This window comes from Rhamphochromis longiceps, linkage group LG4 (genome assembly GCF_057381845.1).
Source record: "Rhamphochromis longiceps isolate RC_006_pf linkage group LG4, R_longiceps_female_GT1.1, whole genome shotgun sequence".
Classification (NCBI taxonomy): Eukaryota; Metazoa; Chordata; class Actinopteri; order Cichliformes; family Cichlidae; genus Rhamphochromis; species Rhamphochromis longiceps.
In genome coordinates, this window is record NC_140560.1 from 29,281,408 (window position 1) to 29,303,296 (window position 21,889).

The 21,889-nt window shown below is 37.0% G+C and overlaps 1 protein-coding gene across 1 annotated transcript; it reads right to left on the reverse strand.

Moving 5' to 3' along the window:
* Positions 1–1,087: 1,087 nt before the first annotated feature.
* Positions 1,088–20,441, reverse strand: tmem184a (transmembrane protein 184a). Its single transcript, XM_085404381.1, has 9 exons — positions 19,998–20,441; positions 19,589–19,795; positions 11,627–11,792; positions 10,635–10,725; positions 8,981–9,056; positions 5,941–6,032; positions 4,548–4,717; positions 4,260–4,457; positions 1,088–2,795 (listed from the first exon to the last, which is right to left on the reverse strand). Exons 2-9 carry the CDS (start codon positions 19,793–19,795, stop codon positions 2,566–2,568), a joined length of 1,230 nt encoding a protein of 409 aa, XP_085260507.1. The 5' UTR covers positions 19,998–20,441; the 3' UTR covers positions 1,088–2,565.
* Positions 20,442–21,889: the final 1,448 nt, after the last annotated feature.

A 21,889-nucleotide genomic window follows, 5' to 3' on the forward strand; every position in this document is an offset into this window, starting at 1 on the left:
CTAGTCCGCCCCTGCAGCCACTAAACCTGGTATACTTTTCTAAATATGTCAAGCCAGAAATTTCAGTGACTGCAATGCTTTTGTAACTGCTTAACAAAAAACAAAACAAAAAGAACCCCAAAGCTCTTTTACGACTGTTCACCCAGGCCTCTTACAGATAAGGAATGTGTCAAGCCTTGGACAAATGAGTACATATTACCTGTTTACATAACTTATTTCTTGAGCACATTCACCTAAAAGGCTTTGTGGCTAAAAGCATTTTCTGCATAGCATTACAGTGACCTCTTGTGGTTTAGTTTCCAAGCAAAACTAAGCTACATCAGGGTTTCTTTAATTTTAGCACTTATTACTGTATTTGAGTCTGAGGTGAATACTTTTTTATGAGCACACCTAAATAATAATTACCTGAAAAAAAAAAAAACAGTTTCAAATTTTAAAGTATATATTTATGTACAGTGCCTAAATAAGGACAAACCTTCCTCTGGGTGAATTAAGTTCTACATTTCAGTATGACCTAGCAGAGAGTTTATTCATGCTCTTTTCTTAAGCTACCCAAAAAAGTCTAGTAGACACACAAGTTTAAAGAAGGTTAAAGATGTAGATACATTAATGTAGACATGTTTATAGGGGAAAATAAAAAAAACCCTCCTGCCATGGGTGAATACAAACCTTGGTTTGATCAGCTTTCTTTCTACATCGAAGTAAACCGCAGTTAATACCAAGGAGCAGTAATAGAACAGATCTTTTTTTAAATCTTTCATACAATAATTATAGCAAATGCATGTACAGAAATGTGCATGCTTGTATATCTTGAGTAAGTGTTCGAGGTGATCAGCCGTCTTTGATTAAATAAGCTTCAACACACAAGCTTTGCCAGTCCTACAAGCTATAGTATTTAACTTTAGCCATGTAGAAAGTCAGTTTTAATATTGTAAGAGTGGAGCATGTGTACAGATTAGGTGTGGCTAAAATTATGGATGAAATACATTGAATGTTAGTTTAACAGCAGCAACTTCTGCGTTTGTGAGTTTGAGATAAATGTCTCGAGGCTTAGAGTGACTGTCAAATAGCAGTAAAAAGGCAGCATAAATTGAGTATGTACCATTCATGACTTGTCATTACTCTGCTCATATATTTTATATTTATTTCAATGATTTGTGTAATTTTATTAAAAAGAAAAAACACCTAAATTATTTTTTACATTCATTTACATGTTTTCTTAATGAACTACCCTCATGTACAAATAAAATCTATGTTGTTTCTGCTCTTATTTAATGTGTGGTAAATTTATTCCTATAAATAAGGGTCACTGAGTCTTTTTTCTCATTAAAACAAAAAACATGTGAGTTAGAGAAGGAAACCTCTTATTTTATTTGGCTGATTAAGAAACAAGAATAAAACAATTTTGAATGTTTTTATACCCAAATGTAAATTAATTTCTGCTTTCCCAGAAAGACAGGCATTATTGGCACAAGAGGGTATAAAAATTCACAAGCATTTGTTAGCCTCTGTTTTAAAACAACTCTCATGTTTGCTGAAGGGGGAAAAAAAAGAAATGAGCAAAAGTCTTTTTCTCCTAGCACAGGTTTTGGTTTTATCTAGGCCTGAGATACACACAATAAATATTATTAGGATCTTTAAAATTATACTCCAAACAGAACATATCATATCGAACTAATCAAATTCTGTACAGATTTCACAATCCCTGGAACATGGAATCATAATGTAAATAGTGATGTCCACATGTCAGCCTAAAAAAACAAAATAAAGCGCCACTAAAAGTACAACGCTGCAGGAACTGTGAAAAACGAATCTAGTAAACTGCTGTCTAGTTGCACTGAGTTTCACTCTTTAGCACACTGAGGAAATTAATGAGAATAATGTAACTCCCACACTGTAGGAGGCAGGTTTATCCAGTTTATCCCTGCTACGGTAGACACAAAGCATTGTGAAGTGCCTGCTCCAAAACTAATGTGTCTTTGAACAAATCCTTCCATTTGTCAGGAAACCGTGCTGAGGAATGCTCAGCAAATACTTCAAACAAGCAGATGCGGGAAACGGTCCATGAAGTGCCACTCCCAGCCATCGCTGGCTTCCCTGCTTCCCACCTGGAGTCACACATTAATCATCTCCTCTTTGAAGCTGACACGAATCAGAGGGAGCACACTTCAGACGGCCAGAGCGCGAGCAGTGACATAATGACAGAATCAGCATCGGTGACACAGCTGAAAATCCAGCAGCTTGATTTAAATAAAACACAGCGCTCCAGTCTTCTCTGATAGAGTGAAGGCGACATGTCGTTTTCATGCAATTATTACTGCTGATATGAACTCAGATCAGATATCTGGCTATTAAGCTATTCATTTTAATACGTAATCCATCATGTGGTCAAATTAGCATTGAAACAGGACAGAAGTAGGAAGCTCATCTGAAATACTGGGAAACTCAAAATTAAACACCTGGGTTCAATCCAGCTTTATGCACTATAAGATAAAGCTGTTCCTCCAGGGGGTCAGCAACAGGGGTGGGAAGGGCACAAACACCTGGATCTTGCTGGAAAAATGCCTAGTACTCATCATCAGATGTAATCAGCATGATTTTGTCAGACTTGCGGGAGCTCTTGTTGCCTGTGGCCACTTTTCCATTTGTGGTGGGCAGGGTCACCTCCTGTGTGGATTGCTGGGTGTACTGCTGATAGGCTGGAGAGAAGTTGTGGATGGCATCCTGCACCATGTCTCCCGGGTTTATCGTTTCCTTCAGACCACTGGAAATGCTCTGCATTGGTGGGAGAATTTCTGTAGAAAAGCAGGAACGAGGACAGGGGCACATTAACGATCAGACAAAATGAGACTGCAATATAATTGCTTTAAAAATTTCACAAAAGTGATCAATTTGGCCATCTGAATGCAAATAAATGTGAAGGAAGTGAACATTTATTTTTTTTTAAATAACGGCATAATACTTTATTAAATCACTGAAAATTTAAAAAGGAGTAGAGTTTTCATGTACTGACAATAATGTCTATCAAAACGTCCCAATTGCAATGCTAGCAATTGGTCACAAAAAGTAATTTCATGTCTTAAAAAACAACAACAAACTAATAAACCCTTAATAATGAATTCCAGTTATTGGTGGGATCCAGTTTTAATAATTTGTTAGTACTTCTAAATGTTCAAAACATCCAAAAATCCACTAATCTGTGCAATCAACATTGTGTGATCATTGTATTGATTTCATTGTAGAGACAAAATGGTTTTTGATCTGGTTAAGTGACCAAAAATAGGGCTTGTCGCCATCAAGTGACTAAATATTTAATTTGTACTGTCTGTTTATTGTAAGACAACAATAAAAAATAAAAAAGGGGGTGGGGGGCTGGTAAAAAAAAACAGATTTTGGTTTCAGGGTCACTGGCTCAGGCTTACGAAGGTGTGCAACGAGAAGCGTAAGGTGTGGTAGTTAGGCATGGCTGACCAAGGTTTGGAGAAACTGTAAACCAGGGGGTGTGGCAACTTCTGAAATAACATATATCAACACCCGAGGAAATATGAATGTTATTGTCCCAAAGTTCAGCTGTATTCTTGAACGGGGTGACTTAAAACTAATCTAATAATGAGGTACTCTATAGAGAAACACTGTTCTATCCAAGTGGACCACATTTCAATTCTGAATTCAAAGAAGTTTAAATGAAACTATGCCTTTTCATCAGCATTTCTAGAAATTGTGTATAGTACGGATTTTAAGGAATGTAGGATTTCCTATATCAGGAAACATTGCAAAATGGCAGAAGACACATCTTTTAGCTTCTATTTGCAATTTTCTTGCAAGCAGCATCGCTCACTTCATCCTTTTTAAAGTACAGTGCCTTTCCCCTCATTTTCCTCTGGTTTGCTCAAAGGCAAATTTTCTCTAACTTATTAGTCAAATTATATGCTCAGCAACTCCAACAGTCACATAGTTCATGTTTGCACTAGATTTAACTCAAGTGCAAATGTGTAAATCTATAGCTACACATTTCAGTTTCTATATCGCTTAAATCAGAGGTATTGTGACTCCTCCAAGTTGCTGGTCTAAAGAGGTACAGGGCAATTCAATTACTTTTACTTCCCAGGCTTTCAGGCCAGTGTCACTCCTTATTCTCTAGGGAAGAAGGGCAATTAGCCTGGGAAGACGTCAACAGATTTTCAAGGCGAGGACAAGAGGTAACAATCAATTGTTTGTTGTTTGTTTCCTCTGTTCTCTGTAAAAACGACATCCCTCACCTGGCACTTCATTTTTTTTCTCCTGGTAGACAGTGCAGGTGAAGGCGTATCTGAGGGCAATGGCAGCAAAGAACATCTCAATGCAGATGATAAAGTTCTGCCAGCCCGCCGCCACAGTACCGGCGCCAACCTCGTGTCCGTCGATGAAAAGTGCATTGGGAATGACGCCACAGCGCTCCAGGATGGCGAGGACCATTCCTTCAAAAAGACAACATTTTTAAATCAATTTATATAATTCTATAGGCTGGCAAAGAAAAGAAAAAAAGGGGACACGCACACTGAGCTTACCTTGCCAGAAGGATAAGAAGATGACGGATTTAATTGTGAGAAACTTGAGCACCGGTTCGTACGGTCTGAGCAGGTCACTTGTTGCGAAGAAGAAAAGGAATAGAGCGTAGAGGGCCAGGCTGACTGAAATATTGTAGATGATTGTGATATACAGGTATCCTCCATTCACACTGCATGAAAAGAAAGTTGGAAGAACGGCATAGTAAATTTGCAAACATATATAGGATTTCTTTTGATAGTGTCTACTTATTTGGGTTTTGACTTCTTCAGCTCTTCAAGCTGACTGAGAAGAAGTGGCTTAAATTTGAGGACATTTCAGCCATATCGCATCTTTTTGTCCTCTTCTTTGAACAAGAGGTTAAGACTTTTATATATACACAGCCTTCTTATTTTTAGGATGCATCCAGTAAACAGACATTTTTGATTGTCAGCCTGCCTTTTTACCCTTTTTGCATTCTAGAGAGCCTCTCTGAGGATTCAGCTGTGACTACACTAATTACTCCCATGCAGTATACCGTGCACGGTTGGCTGAAAGCGTATAAGTAAACAATCTGTGAATCATTATAGCCTTACTGCAGAGCCTAAAGAAAGATGTGAAGAAAGACACTTATTTCTGACTGCCATTTTTCCTGTTGAAGTATATGAAGAAATAATAACTTTAAACTTCTAAAAAGTGGGCGATGATATAAAGCTGATTGGATACTTCTATAAAAAGCCCTCATTGAACTCTGTGCTTCGTTGTGAAACAAGTGTTGTCACAGCTGAATCTTCAGAGAGAGACGGTGAATCAAGAGGCACAGAAGAGCACCTGAAAATAAGTCGGGCAGAATTTACGGCCTGCAGATTTTATAGCTTTTGATTATATGCTAAAGCTAATTTTATTGAATATATCACACTCTCCTTGTTCTGTTAAAAACCTTATTGGCACATGTGAAGCACTAAAGTATGCTGTAATTAAATCTTTCTGTCTGCAATTTATCCCCAGCTTTTGACAGACAAAGTAAAAATGTGAAATGAAGCAATGCTTCTCCTCCAAGCATAACAGAAAAAGAATGAAGGGCTTTCATTTCAAAACACTACATTTCAGGGAAAGTTGCAAAAAGCAATAACTTCACATTATCAACAATGCCAATGAAGCTGTGAGTGTGGCTACACATGTGACACAACTGGGACAAACGCAGCAGGGCACATGTGAAGTTTCTATCCATCAGTTTCAGCTTAAAATAAATACTTTTAATTCAACTATTTTCATCATGCCAGCTGTGAAGAGGTGATATAATTATCTCTATTTGCAAATTGTTCCCATGCACATAAACAGCAAACAAGCCTTCTGGCTATCATGAGGAAGCATATGATACATGGAGAAGGAAATGCAAAGAGAGGTGGTGCTCACTTAAAATCTCCATCGTGATATTTGCCAAAGGCCTGCAGGATGATGGTGATGACTGCCATGATGGGTTTGACAACACAGAACTGGAGAGTCGCCTGAAGAAGAAATTGTAATTCAGAATGAGACATCAAGAAACTATGAAGGAGGATGTGAGAATCTGTTTGCACATCTGACAGACAAAAACAGTCTGTTATATCCCCAATCCCTTTAATGTCGTCACCAGCCATTTTCCCACCTCACAAGGTATGATTTTTTTACATTATATGTCGTATACACCAATTCAGTTATTGTTTGTATTTAGTACAGCTAATAAATGTATGAGCTTACACAATTGAAGAAAAAAAGAAAGGAAAAAAACAAACAAAACACAATTCCATCTCCTGACATGGTAATAAACAGGTTAAAAGACAAATAACCGTTTTATGGTTTTATGAGGGGTTATGCACTGAACCATTTTTTGGCTATGAGAAACAACTTCCTGGGATCTCTTCTGGTTGCTGGGCAATTGCTCAAAGGTAAGAAACTGTCCTGCAGCATCGTCCCATAAAACAACAAATTGTTTTTAAACATCAGTTTCTGTGCAGAGTTATCATATCCAGTCTTTGAACTACGCTAACTGCTCTTAAATCAAGCTGACAGATGCTCTCAGCAACAAAACAAGCAGGCATATTTCATACAACAAATCATTGCTGTAATTATTAAAAGACTTAAAACACCTTATCATTGTAAAATATTATTTATTTAACCTACAGGATACATGTTTTAATGCTGATCTGGATGGAAGGTGGATGAAACAACAAAGTAGGCAGCGAATTGAGACCTGCATGCATGCATGCATCCCAAGAGTGACAGGTGCTCTCTGTGTTGTGTATTGAAGCCAGAACTAACCAATTTGAAAGAGGTTGCTCTAAACTCCCATCACTGCTGCTACACTTGAAAGCAACAGACCAGGTCTTTTCAACTTGAGGGATTTCCAGTGACGATGGTCAGCTTGGCAAAACGGCATCGATAATCGTTTAGAACACCGATTTACTTTGAAGCTCAAGTACCAGCAGTTTTCACTTACCGTACGCCTATTCAAGTGCAAGCTTGTCACCCCGAATATCCCCAAAGCAAGTAATTTGCATGATACTTCCTGCCATGCTTAAAATTGAAAACAAAATACACGGCCATAGTTTGCAGTGGATTAACAGTCAACCATGGTTTCTGGTTCAAATTAATTCAGTCCAAGCAATCCACAGTCTTCATACACTTAAATACTAATCTCAGATACATGTGAGAGTGCACTGCATGATACATATGTAAGAGGACACTGTAATTCTGCATGTTTTTTCATCTTGACTAACAACTAGTCAGTGAGTCTCTTTGCTGTTTGGTGTTAACCATGTAGATTTCACACTACACACTAGAAGTGCGATAAGAAACAATCAAAACAGTGAAGCTGAGGACACAAAAATATTGTGAAGCTCTTCAAAGCCCTGGAAAGCTGAAGATGTATGTTATTCCTCTGCCAAGGAGCTGAGATGGAGGTATGTTTTCAGAGCTTTTCGTTTGTCTGTCAGCAGGATTACACAAAAAACTACTAAACTGAGTTTCATGAAACTTGGTTGAGAAGAGGACAGTGGGCAAAAGAAGAATCTTTCATTTTACAAACAGATCCAGACATTTCAAATTCTAAAACAAGGCATAAGCTTTGGTGAAGGATTCGCTCACAGAGGGCGACTTCATGTCAGCCTAATTCAACTTGTGATTACAAATTTGCACATTTGATAGAATATTAAGTACAGCAACCTATTAAAATGATCAAACTACAACACTTTGCGGTCATACCATGTTTTACTGCACCTTATTTGTTTATTTGGAAGCAAAACAGCCACAATTCACATCCACGGGATTTCACTTGTGCTCAGTTTCAAGAAAAATGATTCCCCAAAGCATCCGACAATGAGATAAATGACTTAAAACTGAAATGTCATCGAACAGTTTAGGATGTAAGAGCAGCTTATCCTCTAACCTTATCTTCAAGAAACACCATGACTCCAGGCTGCTTTTTCATATCACTATTTCATTTGTTAAGCCCCCTTATAATCACAAACTGACGCGTTCTCAAAATGTGCGAAGAATTTTAATGCTCGTTACACCTGTGAATGTAGATCGAGGCCTATCAGATGTCACGTTCTTCCAGTTTAAGTACTTTCTTGTAAAGAAACTCACAGAGAACAGTGTTTTCTTATTCTGAACCACAGCTTTGTGTGATCGATATGAAGTGCTTCAGTGATTTAGTTCAAATATATTAATATGTATGGCAGCCACTTAAGCTTGTTTGGAGCAACTGTCAATGACTTTGCTTTGGTTTACATAAGCAAAACAGAATTTAATCAGTTGTAAGGTGCTAGATTTATAGAAAGCTTAGTATTAAGCCCTTTCTCTAGGCCTACGTTTCACTGATACACAACAAATTACAAAAAAAATACTGGAGTATCTGGATCTATCTTCTTCTTGTCTTGTCTTAATTACCCCCTCGTAGAGAATTATCTTGTTTATAGCTTTACCTCAAAGAAATTGCAAGATTTTCCTTTTAAAACATTTCATGGAGGACTTCTGCCAGGGCACAATGAGTGTTTATCACTTGCTTCTTATTAAAAAATGTTCATTTTATGCATTTTCTTTTGAAGACAGTTCTAATATCCATCAGTGTTAGACTGGAAGCTTGTGCAGCATCCCAAGACACTGGGATGAAGCACTGCGCTGACAGCTCATATCATCGCTCTGTGTTTATTATCAAACTGCTTTCACCTGGCCTCGATTGCTTTTGTTTTCCTTTTTGTAACCAATGGATGTTATCCTCTGAAAAAACACAGAGCCAATTATAACAGCTGTCATTTTTAAGCAGTCTGAAGACTTGAAGTGAATAATAACTCGCAGTGAAGGGTTTTCGTTTTCTTTTTTTTGGATGTATTCTTGTATTCACTTCGTGCGAGTTTATTTCAGAGGCCCGAAGGAGAGTGTTTAGAGCAGAGATAAAAGCATGATTGAAGCTTACCTGTTTGCAGAATCTCAAAAAGCCAATGGAGTAGCTCATTCCAACGAGGCAGCAGGTACCATACAGACAACTTGATCTGTCAAGTCAACAGAACATGAGTTTTTAAGTTGTGTCAATACTGAAATGTCTGATAACAAAATCAAGCAAAGTACACAAAAGATATTTTTCAAACAAAAACTTAAGACATCAATTTGTTCAAGCTTTTGTGGAGATTTTACATTTTATCTGGCTATATTTTAGATTACTGTGAACTGAGTATATTTGGGCTTTGGATCATTGGTTTGACAGAAAAACACATTAGAAGGTATCACCTGGCTCATGAGGATCTATACATATCTATATCTACCTATATAGGTATATATCTTTTTTATTTTTAATATTTTTATTTTTAATTTTTCAACTGTTTAACTCAAATATCTAAATCAACCAATGGCGTTGCAGCAATCCAATGCATTTAGGCATGTAGACAAGCACAGGATAACCTGTTTAAATTCATCTTCTCTTCTCCATTCAATCATTAGAATGTAAAGAGTAGTGCTTTAAGAGAATTTGAGCTTGGCATGGTTGTTGGTAACAGCAGCTGGACTGAATATTTCAAAAATCGCCCATCTCCTGAGATTTTCCTGCATCTCTACGATTTACAGAGACTGGTCCAAAAACGAAAATATCCAATAAATGTCAATTCTCTGGGTGAAAATGTCTTGTTGATGCCAGGTGAAATGGCCCAACTGCCTGAAGTTGAAAAAGGCAACAACAACTCAAACAGCCACTTGTTAAAACCAAGATATGCATAAGGCTATCTCTGAACGCACAGCACATGTAACCTTGAGGAAGATGGGCTACTGCTGGAAAAGAACACACCGGGTGCCACTGCTGTCAGAGGAGAGCATGAAACAAAGATGCAATTTCACCAGAATTGGAAGATGAGAACTGGTCTGATGAATCTTAGTTCCTACCTTTCGGACGGTAGGGGTGTTGTCGAAAACAACATGAAAGCACCGATTCAACCTGCTTGTATCAATGTTTCAAACTGGTGGTGGTGGTGTAATGGTATTGGGGATTTTTTCCTCGGCAGACTTTGGGCCCATTGGAACCAAACTAAAGATCGTTTAAATGTCATACCTTATCTGAGTATTGTTGCTGACAATGTTTTCCTTTTATAGCATGGTCAGCAACCATTTATAGCTTTATATGCAGTGTGTCCATATTCTGATGGCTGCTTCTGATAATGTCACAAAGCTCAAATCAGAGTTTCCATTGAATTCCTAAAGGGTGAATGATCCTTAAGAAATACCATCATTTAACAGAGATCAGATTAGAGTCTGAACACACTCGAGAAACTGGCCCAGACTAGCTGCCCTATGGCTGAGTCAGCCATAAACACAGCTTATGAAGACTGGGTAAAAGCAGAGAGATAAAGAGAAGCCTCACCTATGAACAACACAGCAGTTTATTGGTAGCACTTTCACTGTGCTGTTCAAACAAAATGCTAATTCAAGAGTAGAAAACGCACTTTGGACCTTTTGGGATCATAAAAAACAACTATAGTTGGTTCCAGTTGAACTAATGTATTTATTACTCCTAGGTCAACGTAATCATTAACACTAAAAAGCTTTCCATCATGTACATGTAACATAGAACTGAGTGCACTCACTGTATAGGCTTCCCTCGGATCTCTGACATGATTGCACTCTCTCCTCTCAAATACTCAAAGGACAGGCTCAGGAAATTGTAAATGACAAAAGCTGTAACAAAAAAGGAAGAGTTATTTGTCTTTTTACCAAATTTCAAACACATTTCACTGAATAATTTAAACTGTAGGATAATTTTCCATCACCTTTAAGTTTAACTTCACCAAAAAGGTCAAATCATTTTAGAGGAAAAAACTTTCACATGATAAAAAATAATTAGTCCTACATTTTATAACAATAAATGTTTTAGTCCTTACATTAAGAAGCTTCTAAGGGTTCTGTGTCTCGGAAATCCCTTCCTAATCCTTTGTTGCTATTTAAAGAGGGATTAATGAAGCTAATGCAGATGGTGTCCAGTCAAGAGAAGGTTCATTATGTTTTAGCCGTAGCCGCTGGTGGTATTCCAGTCTTCCTGCTTCCTGATGCATCGCACTATCAATCAGCCACAAAATTGGCCTGCAAACTGGAAACTAATCGCTTGAATAATGCATTTCCTATTTTTCTTCTTTCTCCATTTTGCATATGATTCACCTTTGCCACCAGTGAAGTGCTTTAGTCTCAAAACTTCAATTCATAATTATAGGTACACTGTAGAAAGCGGCTACTCTACCTAACTGCCACCTAGAGAACAGGGTTTAAATTAGATTTGCATATTGAAAGTTGCTGCAGGATTTTCAATATCAAACCAAAATAAATTACCTTTCCTGAAAGACAGAAACACTGCAAACCAGGGAACAAAACAAATTCACCAAAAAAAATTCAACTCACCCTAAAAATGTAACACCTGAAATAATGAGGTCTACGCACATGAGAACAACGACTGCTGTGAAAAACTAGTCTGGCTACTTCCTTGTGTTTCTACTCCTGGCAGCCATATAAAACAAAGGCATGGAAGTAACAATGACTGCCCATGAAGAACACCATCACCCACAGTACTGGTTCTTGTGATACTTACCTTCATAGCAGTCTCGGACAGAATCAAAGTAGACATAGTACTGGTTGTTGCTGATGAAAAGAAGGCTGAGCCAAGAATCAAAGGCATAAACTGGCACAATAAACAGGATGCGGATGATGTAGCGCTGCTCATTTGGGACGGTGTAGGATCTAAGGTGTGTATAGATCTGCAATAAAAACATAGTTAAAGCATAGGAGAACAATTAGGAAACAAATAGCCCTTTTATTGCCAAGCATTAATACAGAACCACAAAAAAGGGTTATGAATACAATAACTTCTATAACTATAGAAGTGATGTCTGCCTACATGTGAAAATTGGTTCAGACCTGCCTTTATTGTTCAACGAAAAACTGGTTATAAGGAGTATTACAACCTCAACTTGAAAATAATTGTTTTTTTTTTTAATTCATTATTTATGAAGTGTCAAAATGACTTGTTACCTGGCCAAAGAAAACACATATTTACATTCATATGAATCAAATACAAAGTAGAAAACCATCTATCTTTCTATGTAAATCAAGAACAGAATATGCAGTTTGACATTTATTCCTTTTCACCTTTTGAATTGACTGATAAATTCTTTAACAATTTGTTAACTCTAAATTTAACTTTAAGTTAAAAATATATCAATTGTAATGAAGATGCTGGCCAAAAAGAGCTTTTGTATATACTGAATCCATCATTTAAATACTAATAGAACACTAGAAAGTGTGCAGACAACTACGCTAATGACATCCACATAAGGAGTGAGGAGTTGGCAAACCTAGAGTACAAAATAGAGACGAACAAACCACTTGCTACTCACAAACATCTGTTGATATTTATTAGAATAGTCACTAGACTTAGCATAAACATGAAAAGGGTTAAGGATTTACAACAGGGTTGTTATTAAGTGGAGATGATTTATTGGTATGATTTAGATCATTCAAAACACCAAGTTTTATATGTTAAATGTCAGTATGTTATTAGCTTAAAATCAATATGTTTATGTATATCAGTAGCAGAGATGAAGATCATATCACATTTTATGACCAGGTATTTCAAGAGTCAATTCAGCCTCCATAAGGCTTAGATTTTTTTAATCACTGCATACTGATAATAAACTTAATAAAACTGTAACTCACCATTGTTTAATGTCTTTGGACTTTGAAGTTTTTACTTTATGGTTACTTATCAAGCTTTTCAGCTTATCAGACATCTGTAGTGGAGAATGGTAACATAGGGGTGATAACTAATTCATTTTTTTTCTGTAATATACTTACATATCTATATTATTGCTAATATATATTGTAATATATGTATATCATGGCTAAAGCACTTCTGGATGGATGCAAACTGCATTTTGTTGCCCTGTACCTGTGACATGTGCAATGACAATAAAGTTGAATTCTATTCTATTCTAATTCTATTTTTCTACAGAGAAGAAACAATATAAACCACAAGAGTGTAAACACTAAAATGCCAGGCTCCCAGGAGCAACCATGTCACCATTTTCTTTTTAATCTGGATGGTATTCCTCGCCACATTGTATCTTGCCCTGACTGTTCTGTCTGCCACAATGAAATACTAGAAGCATGTTGTGTAAAATAAAGAGAAATTACCCAACACCCATTTTAATGACCTCCCCAAACAAAGTTACTGACCACACCTTACATTGTACAGCTCTTAACACTATGATCGGTAACTGGACTTGGTTTCAATTGAATTATATTTAAAATGGGATGTAGTGTATCTGGCAACACACACATATCACATGGCAGACAACTCAGCTGTAGTTTTTAGACTTTATATAAAAATCATCACCTGACAGGATAGTTTTACAATCATGTAAAACAGTCATGTTCAAAGCACCTACTTAAAATGAAGTATGGATAATAAAGTTAAGAAAGTGACTGGGTTTTACTATGTGTTTATGTTATGAAAAAATGTTAAGTGTAATTGTTCCTTTTGATGCTCTAAAGGTGACGTAATGCAATGCCACCACGGAAGTACTGTCTAGTACCATCAAGATTAAGAAATCCACAGCAAAATGCTGCAACATAAAGCAGTTGGGAAATATGGTGGTGGTTATATCCCAACTGTTTGTATCACTGAAATTTAAATTGATACAGTCTTGTCAAACTTATAATCATAGGAGCAATTGAACACAACAAAACCCAATGTTTATACTTATATCAGATTAAAACGAGTCTGTTTTGTATAAGAAAAACTTGTTCACAGGTTCTGTGGTAATATAATGATAACGCCTTTAATAAGCAGCTAAACAATGGCTGTTAGTACTAATATATAGTAGTGAGAAAAAGTCCCCCCCCTCCCTTTCTGATTTTTTATTTTTTTGCTTGTTATCACATTTAAATGTTTTAGATCATCAAACAAATTTAAATATTAGACAAAGATTAAAAAAGGTAAACACAAAATACACTTTCTAAATCAAGGCGTTTATTATTAAGGTGGAAAAAAAAATCCAACCCTATATGGCCATAGAAAAAGGGATTGCCCTCTGAACCTAATAACTGGTTTGACCACCCTCAGCAGCAACAACTGTTTGATGAGTCTTTGACAACACTGCAGAGGAATTCTGGTATGACGTTCCTTTTCTGAAATGCCGCGTTACTTTCCGCCAGATGTAATAGGATAAACCTTCCAAAAGATGTAAACCTTTGTCAGTGAACAGAATATTTTCCCAAAATCTCTGGGATCATCCATTTGTTTTTTGGCAGATGTGAGATGAGCCTGCGCATTCTTTTTGTTCAGCAGTGGTTATATCCTTGGAGTTCTCCAATGGATGCCATTTTTGCCCATTCTCTTATTTGTTGTTGAATCATGAACTCTGACCTTAACTGAGACATGTGAAGCCTGCGGTTCTTTCATGCTGTTCTGGGTTATTCTGTGACCTCCTGGATGAGCTGTCAATGTGCTCTTGGAGCAATTTTAGTAGGCTGGTCATTTCTGGGAAGGTTCATCACTGTTCCAAGTTTTCTCCATTTGTGGATAATGGCTCTCACCATGGTTCACTGGAGTTCCAAAGCCGTAGAAATTGCTTTGTAACCCTTTACAGACTGATAGATGTCAGTGACTTTGTTTCTCAGGTTTTTCTTTAGATCACAGCATGATGTGTTGCTTTTGAGATCTTTTAGCCTGCTCAACTTTGCCAGAAAGGTTTTATTCAATGATTTCTTGTTTTTACAGTCTTCCAGTAATCAGGCCTGAGTGTGTTTAGTGAAAATGAACTCAGTTTTCCATAAAATGTGGTTAATCACAGTAAATTCACAATTTAACATAAGCGCAATGACATATTTCACACAGGACCAGGTAGGTTTGGATAACTTTTCTCCCTTAATCAGTGAAATCATCATTTAAACACTGCATTGTGTATTTATTCAGGCCATCTTTGTGTAAAATAAAATTTGTTTAATGATCTGAAACATTTAAGTGTGACACATATGCAAAACACTAGGAAATCAGGAAGGGGCAAACACTTTATCACGCAACTGTAACTTCAGTAACTGCGATGTAAAGGTTCTTGATTTTCAATTAACATATTTTTTTTCAATATCTTGTAACTAGAAAAAGTCTATCTAAAGCCATTTTAATTTACAAGCGCTTGTAGTGCCATTTTCAAAGTTACTTTTTACCTAGACAACAGTAAAAACACAAAATGCCCAACTAACCTTACAATTACTGTAATTAATTACCAACAATTTGAAGCAAAAAGGGTTCTCTTGCTTAAATGTATTATTTAAACATCCAAAAAGTGTCTAAAGACGTATAATAACACCCAAATTAGCATATTGGAGTGAGGAGCTTGCAAAGTTGGAGTCTAATCAATGAAACAAAATTGTAGGTGTGCATTGGAGCTAAAGAAGGAAAAAAAAAAGCCACAAGCAAAGCAAACCATTTGCTACACAGCATCCATTGATATTTCTTGGTCAAAACAGTTACTAAACTTATGAGCATCAACTATATTTACATAAAAAAACAAGAGTTAAAATTTACTAATGAGCCCAGTTAGAGAGGTTGTCACTAGGTGGAGACCATTTAGTACTGCGGGTACTCTACCTAGAAGTGAGTTCTGGGCTACAAAACCACAAGTACGTGGTTTTTAGCGGCTATTGAAAATCATGTCACATTTTATGACCAGCTAATTCCATAGGGCTCCCATACTTCTTGTCAGAAGTCATGTATACTGATAACAAACTTAATAAAACTGTAACTCACTTTTTGAAAATGTCTTAAAAAAGGAAGTTAGTGATGTGTAAGTGTCAACTTTAAGCTTATCAGACACTCTTATACCGATAATAACTAATGTTCCTTTTGTTTCTATAGAACAGACAAGACATATCACAAAGAGTGAACACAGACATATCAAACTCCTGAGTGCAACCATGTCATCTTTTTCTTTTTAATCTGTATGGTGTTATTTCTTGCGGCACTTTATCTTGTCGCGACTCTTCTGACTGCCACAATGGAATACAAAAGGACAGAGGCATGTTGTCTAGAATAAAGAAAGATAATCCACCCTCCCACACCCTCCCAGAACATTCCTGCTACTAGATTACTAACCACACCTTACATTGAGGAGCTCCAACTTAAGTATATGTTCGCTATCTGGACTTTGTTTTAACAAACTGGTAAAAAGTCTTAACTTATTATTTTTACACACATGTGCATACACATACATACACACACAGTTGCCTCTATAAACATGGTTGACGACACGTAAACTAACACATGCACCATATGGCAGACAATTCAGCTATCATTCTTATCAGTGACCTTTAGCTTTTAGACAAAGCTTTACATAAACACGGAACAATTATTACACCAGTGAGTCACATTTATTGATTACTACTGTTAATATGGTTAAGAAAGGGATTGGCATTTTCCAGTCTGCTCTTAAATAAATAAAATGGAAATAAAACACATATCTGTTAGATAAGTAGTGGAAAGTCTGAGGAAGGTTCTTCCTTTCAGAGCTCTTGGGTAATGCAACGCTAATACGTAACCACAGTGGCTAAGACTGTCAAGATTAACAAATCGACAGTAAAACTGTTGGGAAATATGGAAGAGTTATATCTGTAGTAGTGTCTCTTCAGCTAAAAAATAAAATTTCACTGAAAAATTAGTCAAATTATCTCCTCAGTATTGCTATACTATTGCTGAAAATGGATGCAGTCAAGCACAAAGACCTCTTAAAGTAGAGTGATTATTAAAGAATAAAGAGAGACGACATTTTCTGGTAATAACTCAAGATTCATTCTTCATAAAATGACAATTTGAAGAAGAAAAAAGGACTAGCAGTTTAAATTTCCTCAGTAAACGCAGACACTTATGACTCATCAGTCAGCTACCTCTATATGAGAGGTAATCCAATTAATCCCACCAAGCTCAAGTCAATTTAGCCTAAAAATAAAAACATCATTATTTCAACTCTGACCATACCGCCTCCAATATTTGTATGATTATTTTTGTGGTTATTTCTGGATTGGCTGTAGCTCATTAGGTGGAGTGGAAGGGTGATGGTTTGTTCCCCCAACTCCCCCAGTCTGCATGCCAAATATCCTTGGGCAAGGCACTAACCACAAGTTGTTCTCTGATGCATCCATCGGAATATGAATATACAGTATGTGAATGTTAGCTAGAAAGCACTTAAAGGATAGAAAGTGCTTCTGTGAATGGTTGAATGTTGTATAAAGTGCTTTGAGTGCTCTGGGAGAGTAGAAAGGCACTATATAAGAATTAATCCATTTAGTCCATTATTTTTGATCTTTTTAAATTGTTAACTGAATAGCTTCAATTTAAAAGATTACTAAAGACTTTAAAACAAACATTGTTGAACATTAGAAAAGCTGTGATGAGATTTTTTTTAATATAATTTTGGGGTATCTTATCAAGACAAATTGACAAATCCAGTCACTCAAAAAAATAACTGCCACATTAACTGATACAGAAAATAATTACAACTTCACCTTAGACAAGCACACAACTAGTCTGTGGATCACAGAACTTTCTCTACATTAAATGAACTCTAACCTTGTGTAGAGCATAAAAAAGAAATCCTTCAGATATATCATTTTCAGTCATTTTTGTCACAAATTTATGCAAAGCCAAAAAGATGAGTGCTTTGACTGGTGACGGCACTGGTGTTTGTGACAACCCTTCAGTGTACGTGGTAATGGGTGTGTTTAAAAGCATTTTGCAGCGCTGTAGGAAATTGAGAAAATTATTACCAATTTAATTTTTTTTTTTTTCACATGAATGCAAAAAAATGGCATGAATGGATCTAAAAATCTCACTTATAGCACTTTACTCAGCACATCCCCATTTCAGCCTACACATTAAAGGCTGATTACTGTGAAAACGGTGGCCATCATTTCACATATAGTGAAGCAGACTGTAGAATGATGCCCTAAATTTGCTTTATAAAACAGAAATATATATCCTTTCTGACTCCGCAGGCAAATCGTAGTTGTGTGATGAAAAATGGCTTCAGCCCACAGTATGGATAAGGGAAAAATGAATACACAAATAAACTAGAACAGGACTGAATCTAAAGTATACATGGTAGCTAAAGGAGAATGCCTCCTGGAACACATAATACAGTCATAAAACATGACATAAATTCAGTCTGATGTTCTTAATCCCAAATGCTTCACGTTTCAAAGGGACCAATAAGCCCACCATACACACACAAACTTCACAGATTGCTACTCCAAAATGCACTGGAAACATTATAGCAGAGGATCTAAGGTCATCGTCGATATGTGTTTAGTATTCAGAATGTGAGTTTAAGAGTCTATAGCAATCATCTGGAGCGGAGTCAGATGAAACACCACTAGCATTGCAACACTCCTCCTGCAGACCGTTTTATTCCCTCCTGTGCTACACAAAGGATGTCGGTTACAAGCCAGCATCCTCCCTGTGGAACACTTGTTGTTTATTTGTTCAATTAAGATGTCTTGCTGGCAAGTGTTTGGCCAAACATGTACTATATTAAAAAGATAGAAAACCAATTGGCTCGATACTGTGTCACAAATCCCTAAACACAGATTGCTTTTGGATCACTGATTGCAACATTTTAATGCTCTCTATGTCGCAAACTTATTTATCTAAATAAATAACGTGTCTTTCATTCATCACACTACATAATATAAATATGACACTGTATACATTTAGTCCAATGATTCTGGATGGGTGCATAATCAGTATTTAGGCTATAAGATCAGTGAACATGAGCACAAAATCCTCTTCCTTTATAATGTGGAATATGTTATTTAAAAAAAAATCAGTTGGTTTCCCTGCTGATGGTGCATAGCACTCTTTAGCATTCACTATGAGTGAAAAAAAAAACATAATGATCAGCTATCATCTCAGCACAGCGGGCACATCAACCACACATGCGGAAACACTTCTTTGCAGCAGTGATAAAATGGTTTCTGGGTAAAGGTAGTCTGTTGTGAGCCACTCATTCATCGTGGCCATGTTCTTACCCATACAGAGAGGGCTCACTGTGCATTCATTGTCCTGTAATAAGCTTGGGTATTTTTGTCAGTTTTAATCTAGTAGTCAACAACAACTAAAAAGTAAAACAACGCTCACACTCACAACAAGTGAGGAAGTCCAACCAAGTTAGGGACTAAATTACTTGCTTGCATGGGAATAAAGTAATACCTTTAAATTAGATAAGAAAGTGCCAGGGTGAGAACCAAAACAAATAAACAGTAAAAGCAGGGACAGTGAAGTCAGTGCACTAATAAGCCTTTAGGAATAGAATAATTTGTTTCTGTCCTCTGGACAGGGAAGTGCAGCACATCTGTTTCTGTTACACTAAAATGGTGAGCTGAACTCTTTATGCATTTGCATCTTTGAGCGTGTGATGCTTTGTAATGCAGTGATTTTAGTTCTTTTCACGTATTTACAGTGATTTACATGAAAGCCTTTTGTGAAATGGTGCATACTCACCTGGTGACAAGTTATTAGCAAGGCAGACCAGACGAATATCCCTGAAAGGACCTGGGCAGCCACTGTGTTTAAAAACATCCCATTCTGTATGATTGCTCCGTTGCCTGATACAATAATGGTCATGTTGGACATGCCTGATTTTGAAGCATCCAGGGCAGACGAATTATTTTCGGTTAATGAAGCCATGTCTTCCGAAGAAAGGTTCATCTGAAACAGAAAGAAAACACGCCAAGTCGGTTTAGTTTTTTTTACAGTGAGCACACGGCCCCTCTGTGTTTGACTGAGTGACTGTATGCTGCCCATTAGGCACAAGACAAAAAAGGCAATAGTGTTTGCTAAACGGACACAAGAAGTGCCATTTTTAAAGAAAAGAGATGAATGTGGTTCAAATGATCTTATCGACTCGTACCTTCTTTACAGTCAACAAAGAGATCTCCTTGTCCCGGAGAGGGCGGAAGTAGCTTTATCGCGTTTAGAAGTCACTGTCCACGAGCCAAAATTACACGACGAGCTTTAAGGGTGAAATATATTTTCAGAACAGCTAAACGTGACAATTTAGGCCCATTTACTAACCGCTCGTTGACTTCATCCGCGACGCAGTCAACAAACTAGACTTCCTTGTTTGAGGCAGGTGTCTCGCAGAGGTCGAAGTCCACACAGTCGGAGAGCATAAAAAATGCTTCTATAGAGTATACAAATGTTGCGATAGAACCCGAATTTACTGCGAGATGCCACGAAATAACAAATAAAATTATAAACAGCAGAGATTTGAACGTATCCTCGAGTGGCGACTCTGGGAAGCGGCACAAATCAACAGGTTTACAGGTGGAAGGTTCACGTGACCTGGACTTGACGCCTGTCGTCATCACGTTACTTCAGTGACAGAAAGTGCGGCACATTTCCGCTCACAGGTGCGCTTACACCTGAGGCTAGAGGCAGAGGTTCGCATAGAGTTCAGTGGTTACGTCAAAGGCACATCAGGATCACCCATCATCATCATCTGTGACACAGCCAAGGATATGCACCCAGACCCCAAGAATTATTGGTGAACTGGATGATTGCACCGACTGTAGCAGCATTTGCCGGCCTCCTCTCATATTATATACATCATGTATAACAAGACCACTGACTGTTGCTGCAAGATCACATAGACGGTGGCAGGACTTTCTTTAAAGGAGCCTGGACCAACAAACTCAGTGACACCTTGGTGCTGGTTTTGTATAATTAGACAAACATCATCTTATTCTTTACGTTGTCATATTATTGTAAAGTTTTTGTTATTGACTTTCCGTTTCTATGGGCTCTGCCTTCTGCCCTGTTTATGGGGAAAAATCTAAGATAAGATTCAAAGATGAGATGTATTCTCTGATGGATTTAGATGAATGCTCAAGTGCACTTAAGCTCTACTAGCCTCTCATCAATGAGCAGCGCCCCTATGCAAAGTTACATGAAACAACAGGAAATTGGATAAACGCAGTGCTTTATTATGTTCTATTTCTAGTTCTACATTATTCATGTCTTTAGATGTTTTATTTAATGATGATGCTTTGACAAAAGTTGATAAATTTATAGTTACTTCTTGTCTTCTCTTCAAGGCAGACCCTATAGGAGGAATTTGAGGAAGGTTACTTGGCTATGAAGATAATAAAATATGTAAAATATGACCTGGCCTCATTAAGGGAACATCGGGTTATATGACAAAAAGTGCTATTCAGTACCTGTTCATACTATTTTTATGAACTCACAACTTGTGACTGAATATTTAAAAAATGTTGTCTTTGTCTTTTCCTAATAAGTTTTCCTTGACGTTAGTATAAAGAATCATGAGGGCAATAAAAGCTGTGAAAGAAAATAACGCCCAGTGCTCCAAAAATGCTTGTGCTTTATTTTACTTGATAATGTGACAGCGGACATTGTTGATGTGACTCATTTAAACTATGTTGGCTGGAATAAAAGTGAATAACAGTGAAAAATATCATTAATTAAAAAAATAAAACCAAAAAAAACGTAACAGGAAAGAATTCAGTTGCTGCTTTGTTTTCAATCTTATACTAACTTTAGTTAATTTATGAATATATTTTGAAACTGCAACAAGTTGTTTAACCCACAGGCAAACTATGACCACAGCACTTTAGTAAAATCGGGTGGTAATGATGTTGTTGCCCTGTGAGAAGCACTTTGTAACGTTGATTTAGAAAACTGTCTTGCTATACAAAGATAATTAGCTATAATAAAATGATCAAAGTGAAGAGGGCTGTAGTGTATCTCAATTTGCATTATGGCGTTGCTGAGAAAATGCTA

Excerpts from the sequence above, each read along its gene's own strand:
- tmem184a (XM_085404381.1), bottom strand. The coding sequence starts at position 19,795 with ATGAACCTTTCTTCGGAAGACATGGCTTCATTAACCGAAAATAATTCG. Across the intron at positions 4,458-4,547 it reads CTTCTTATCCTTCTGGCAAG|GAATGGTCCTCGCCATCCTG; the intron begins GTAAGCTCAGTG and ends GTCTTTTTGAAG. Across the intron at positions 2,796-4,259 it reads GAAAAAAAATGAAGTGCCAG|AAATTCTCCCACCAATGCAG; the intron begins GTGAGGGATGTC and ends GCTTTTCTACAG.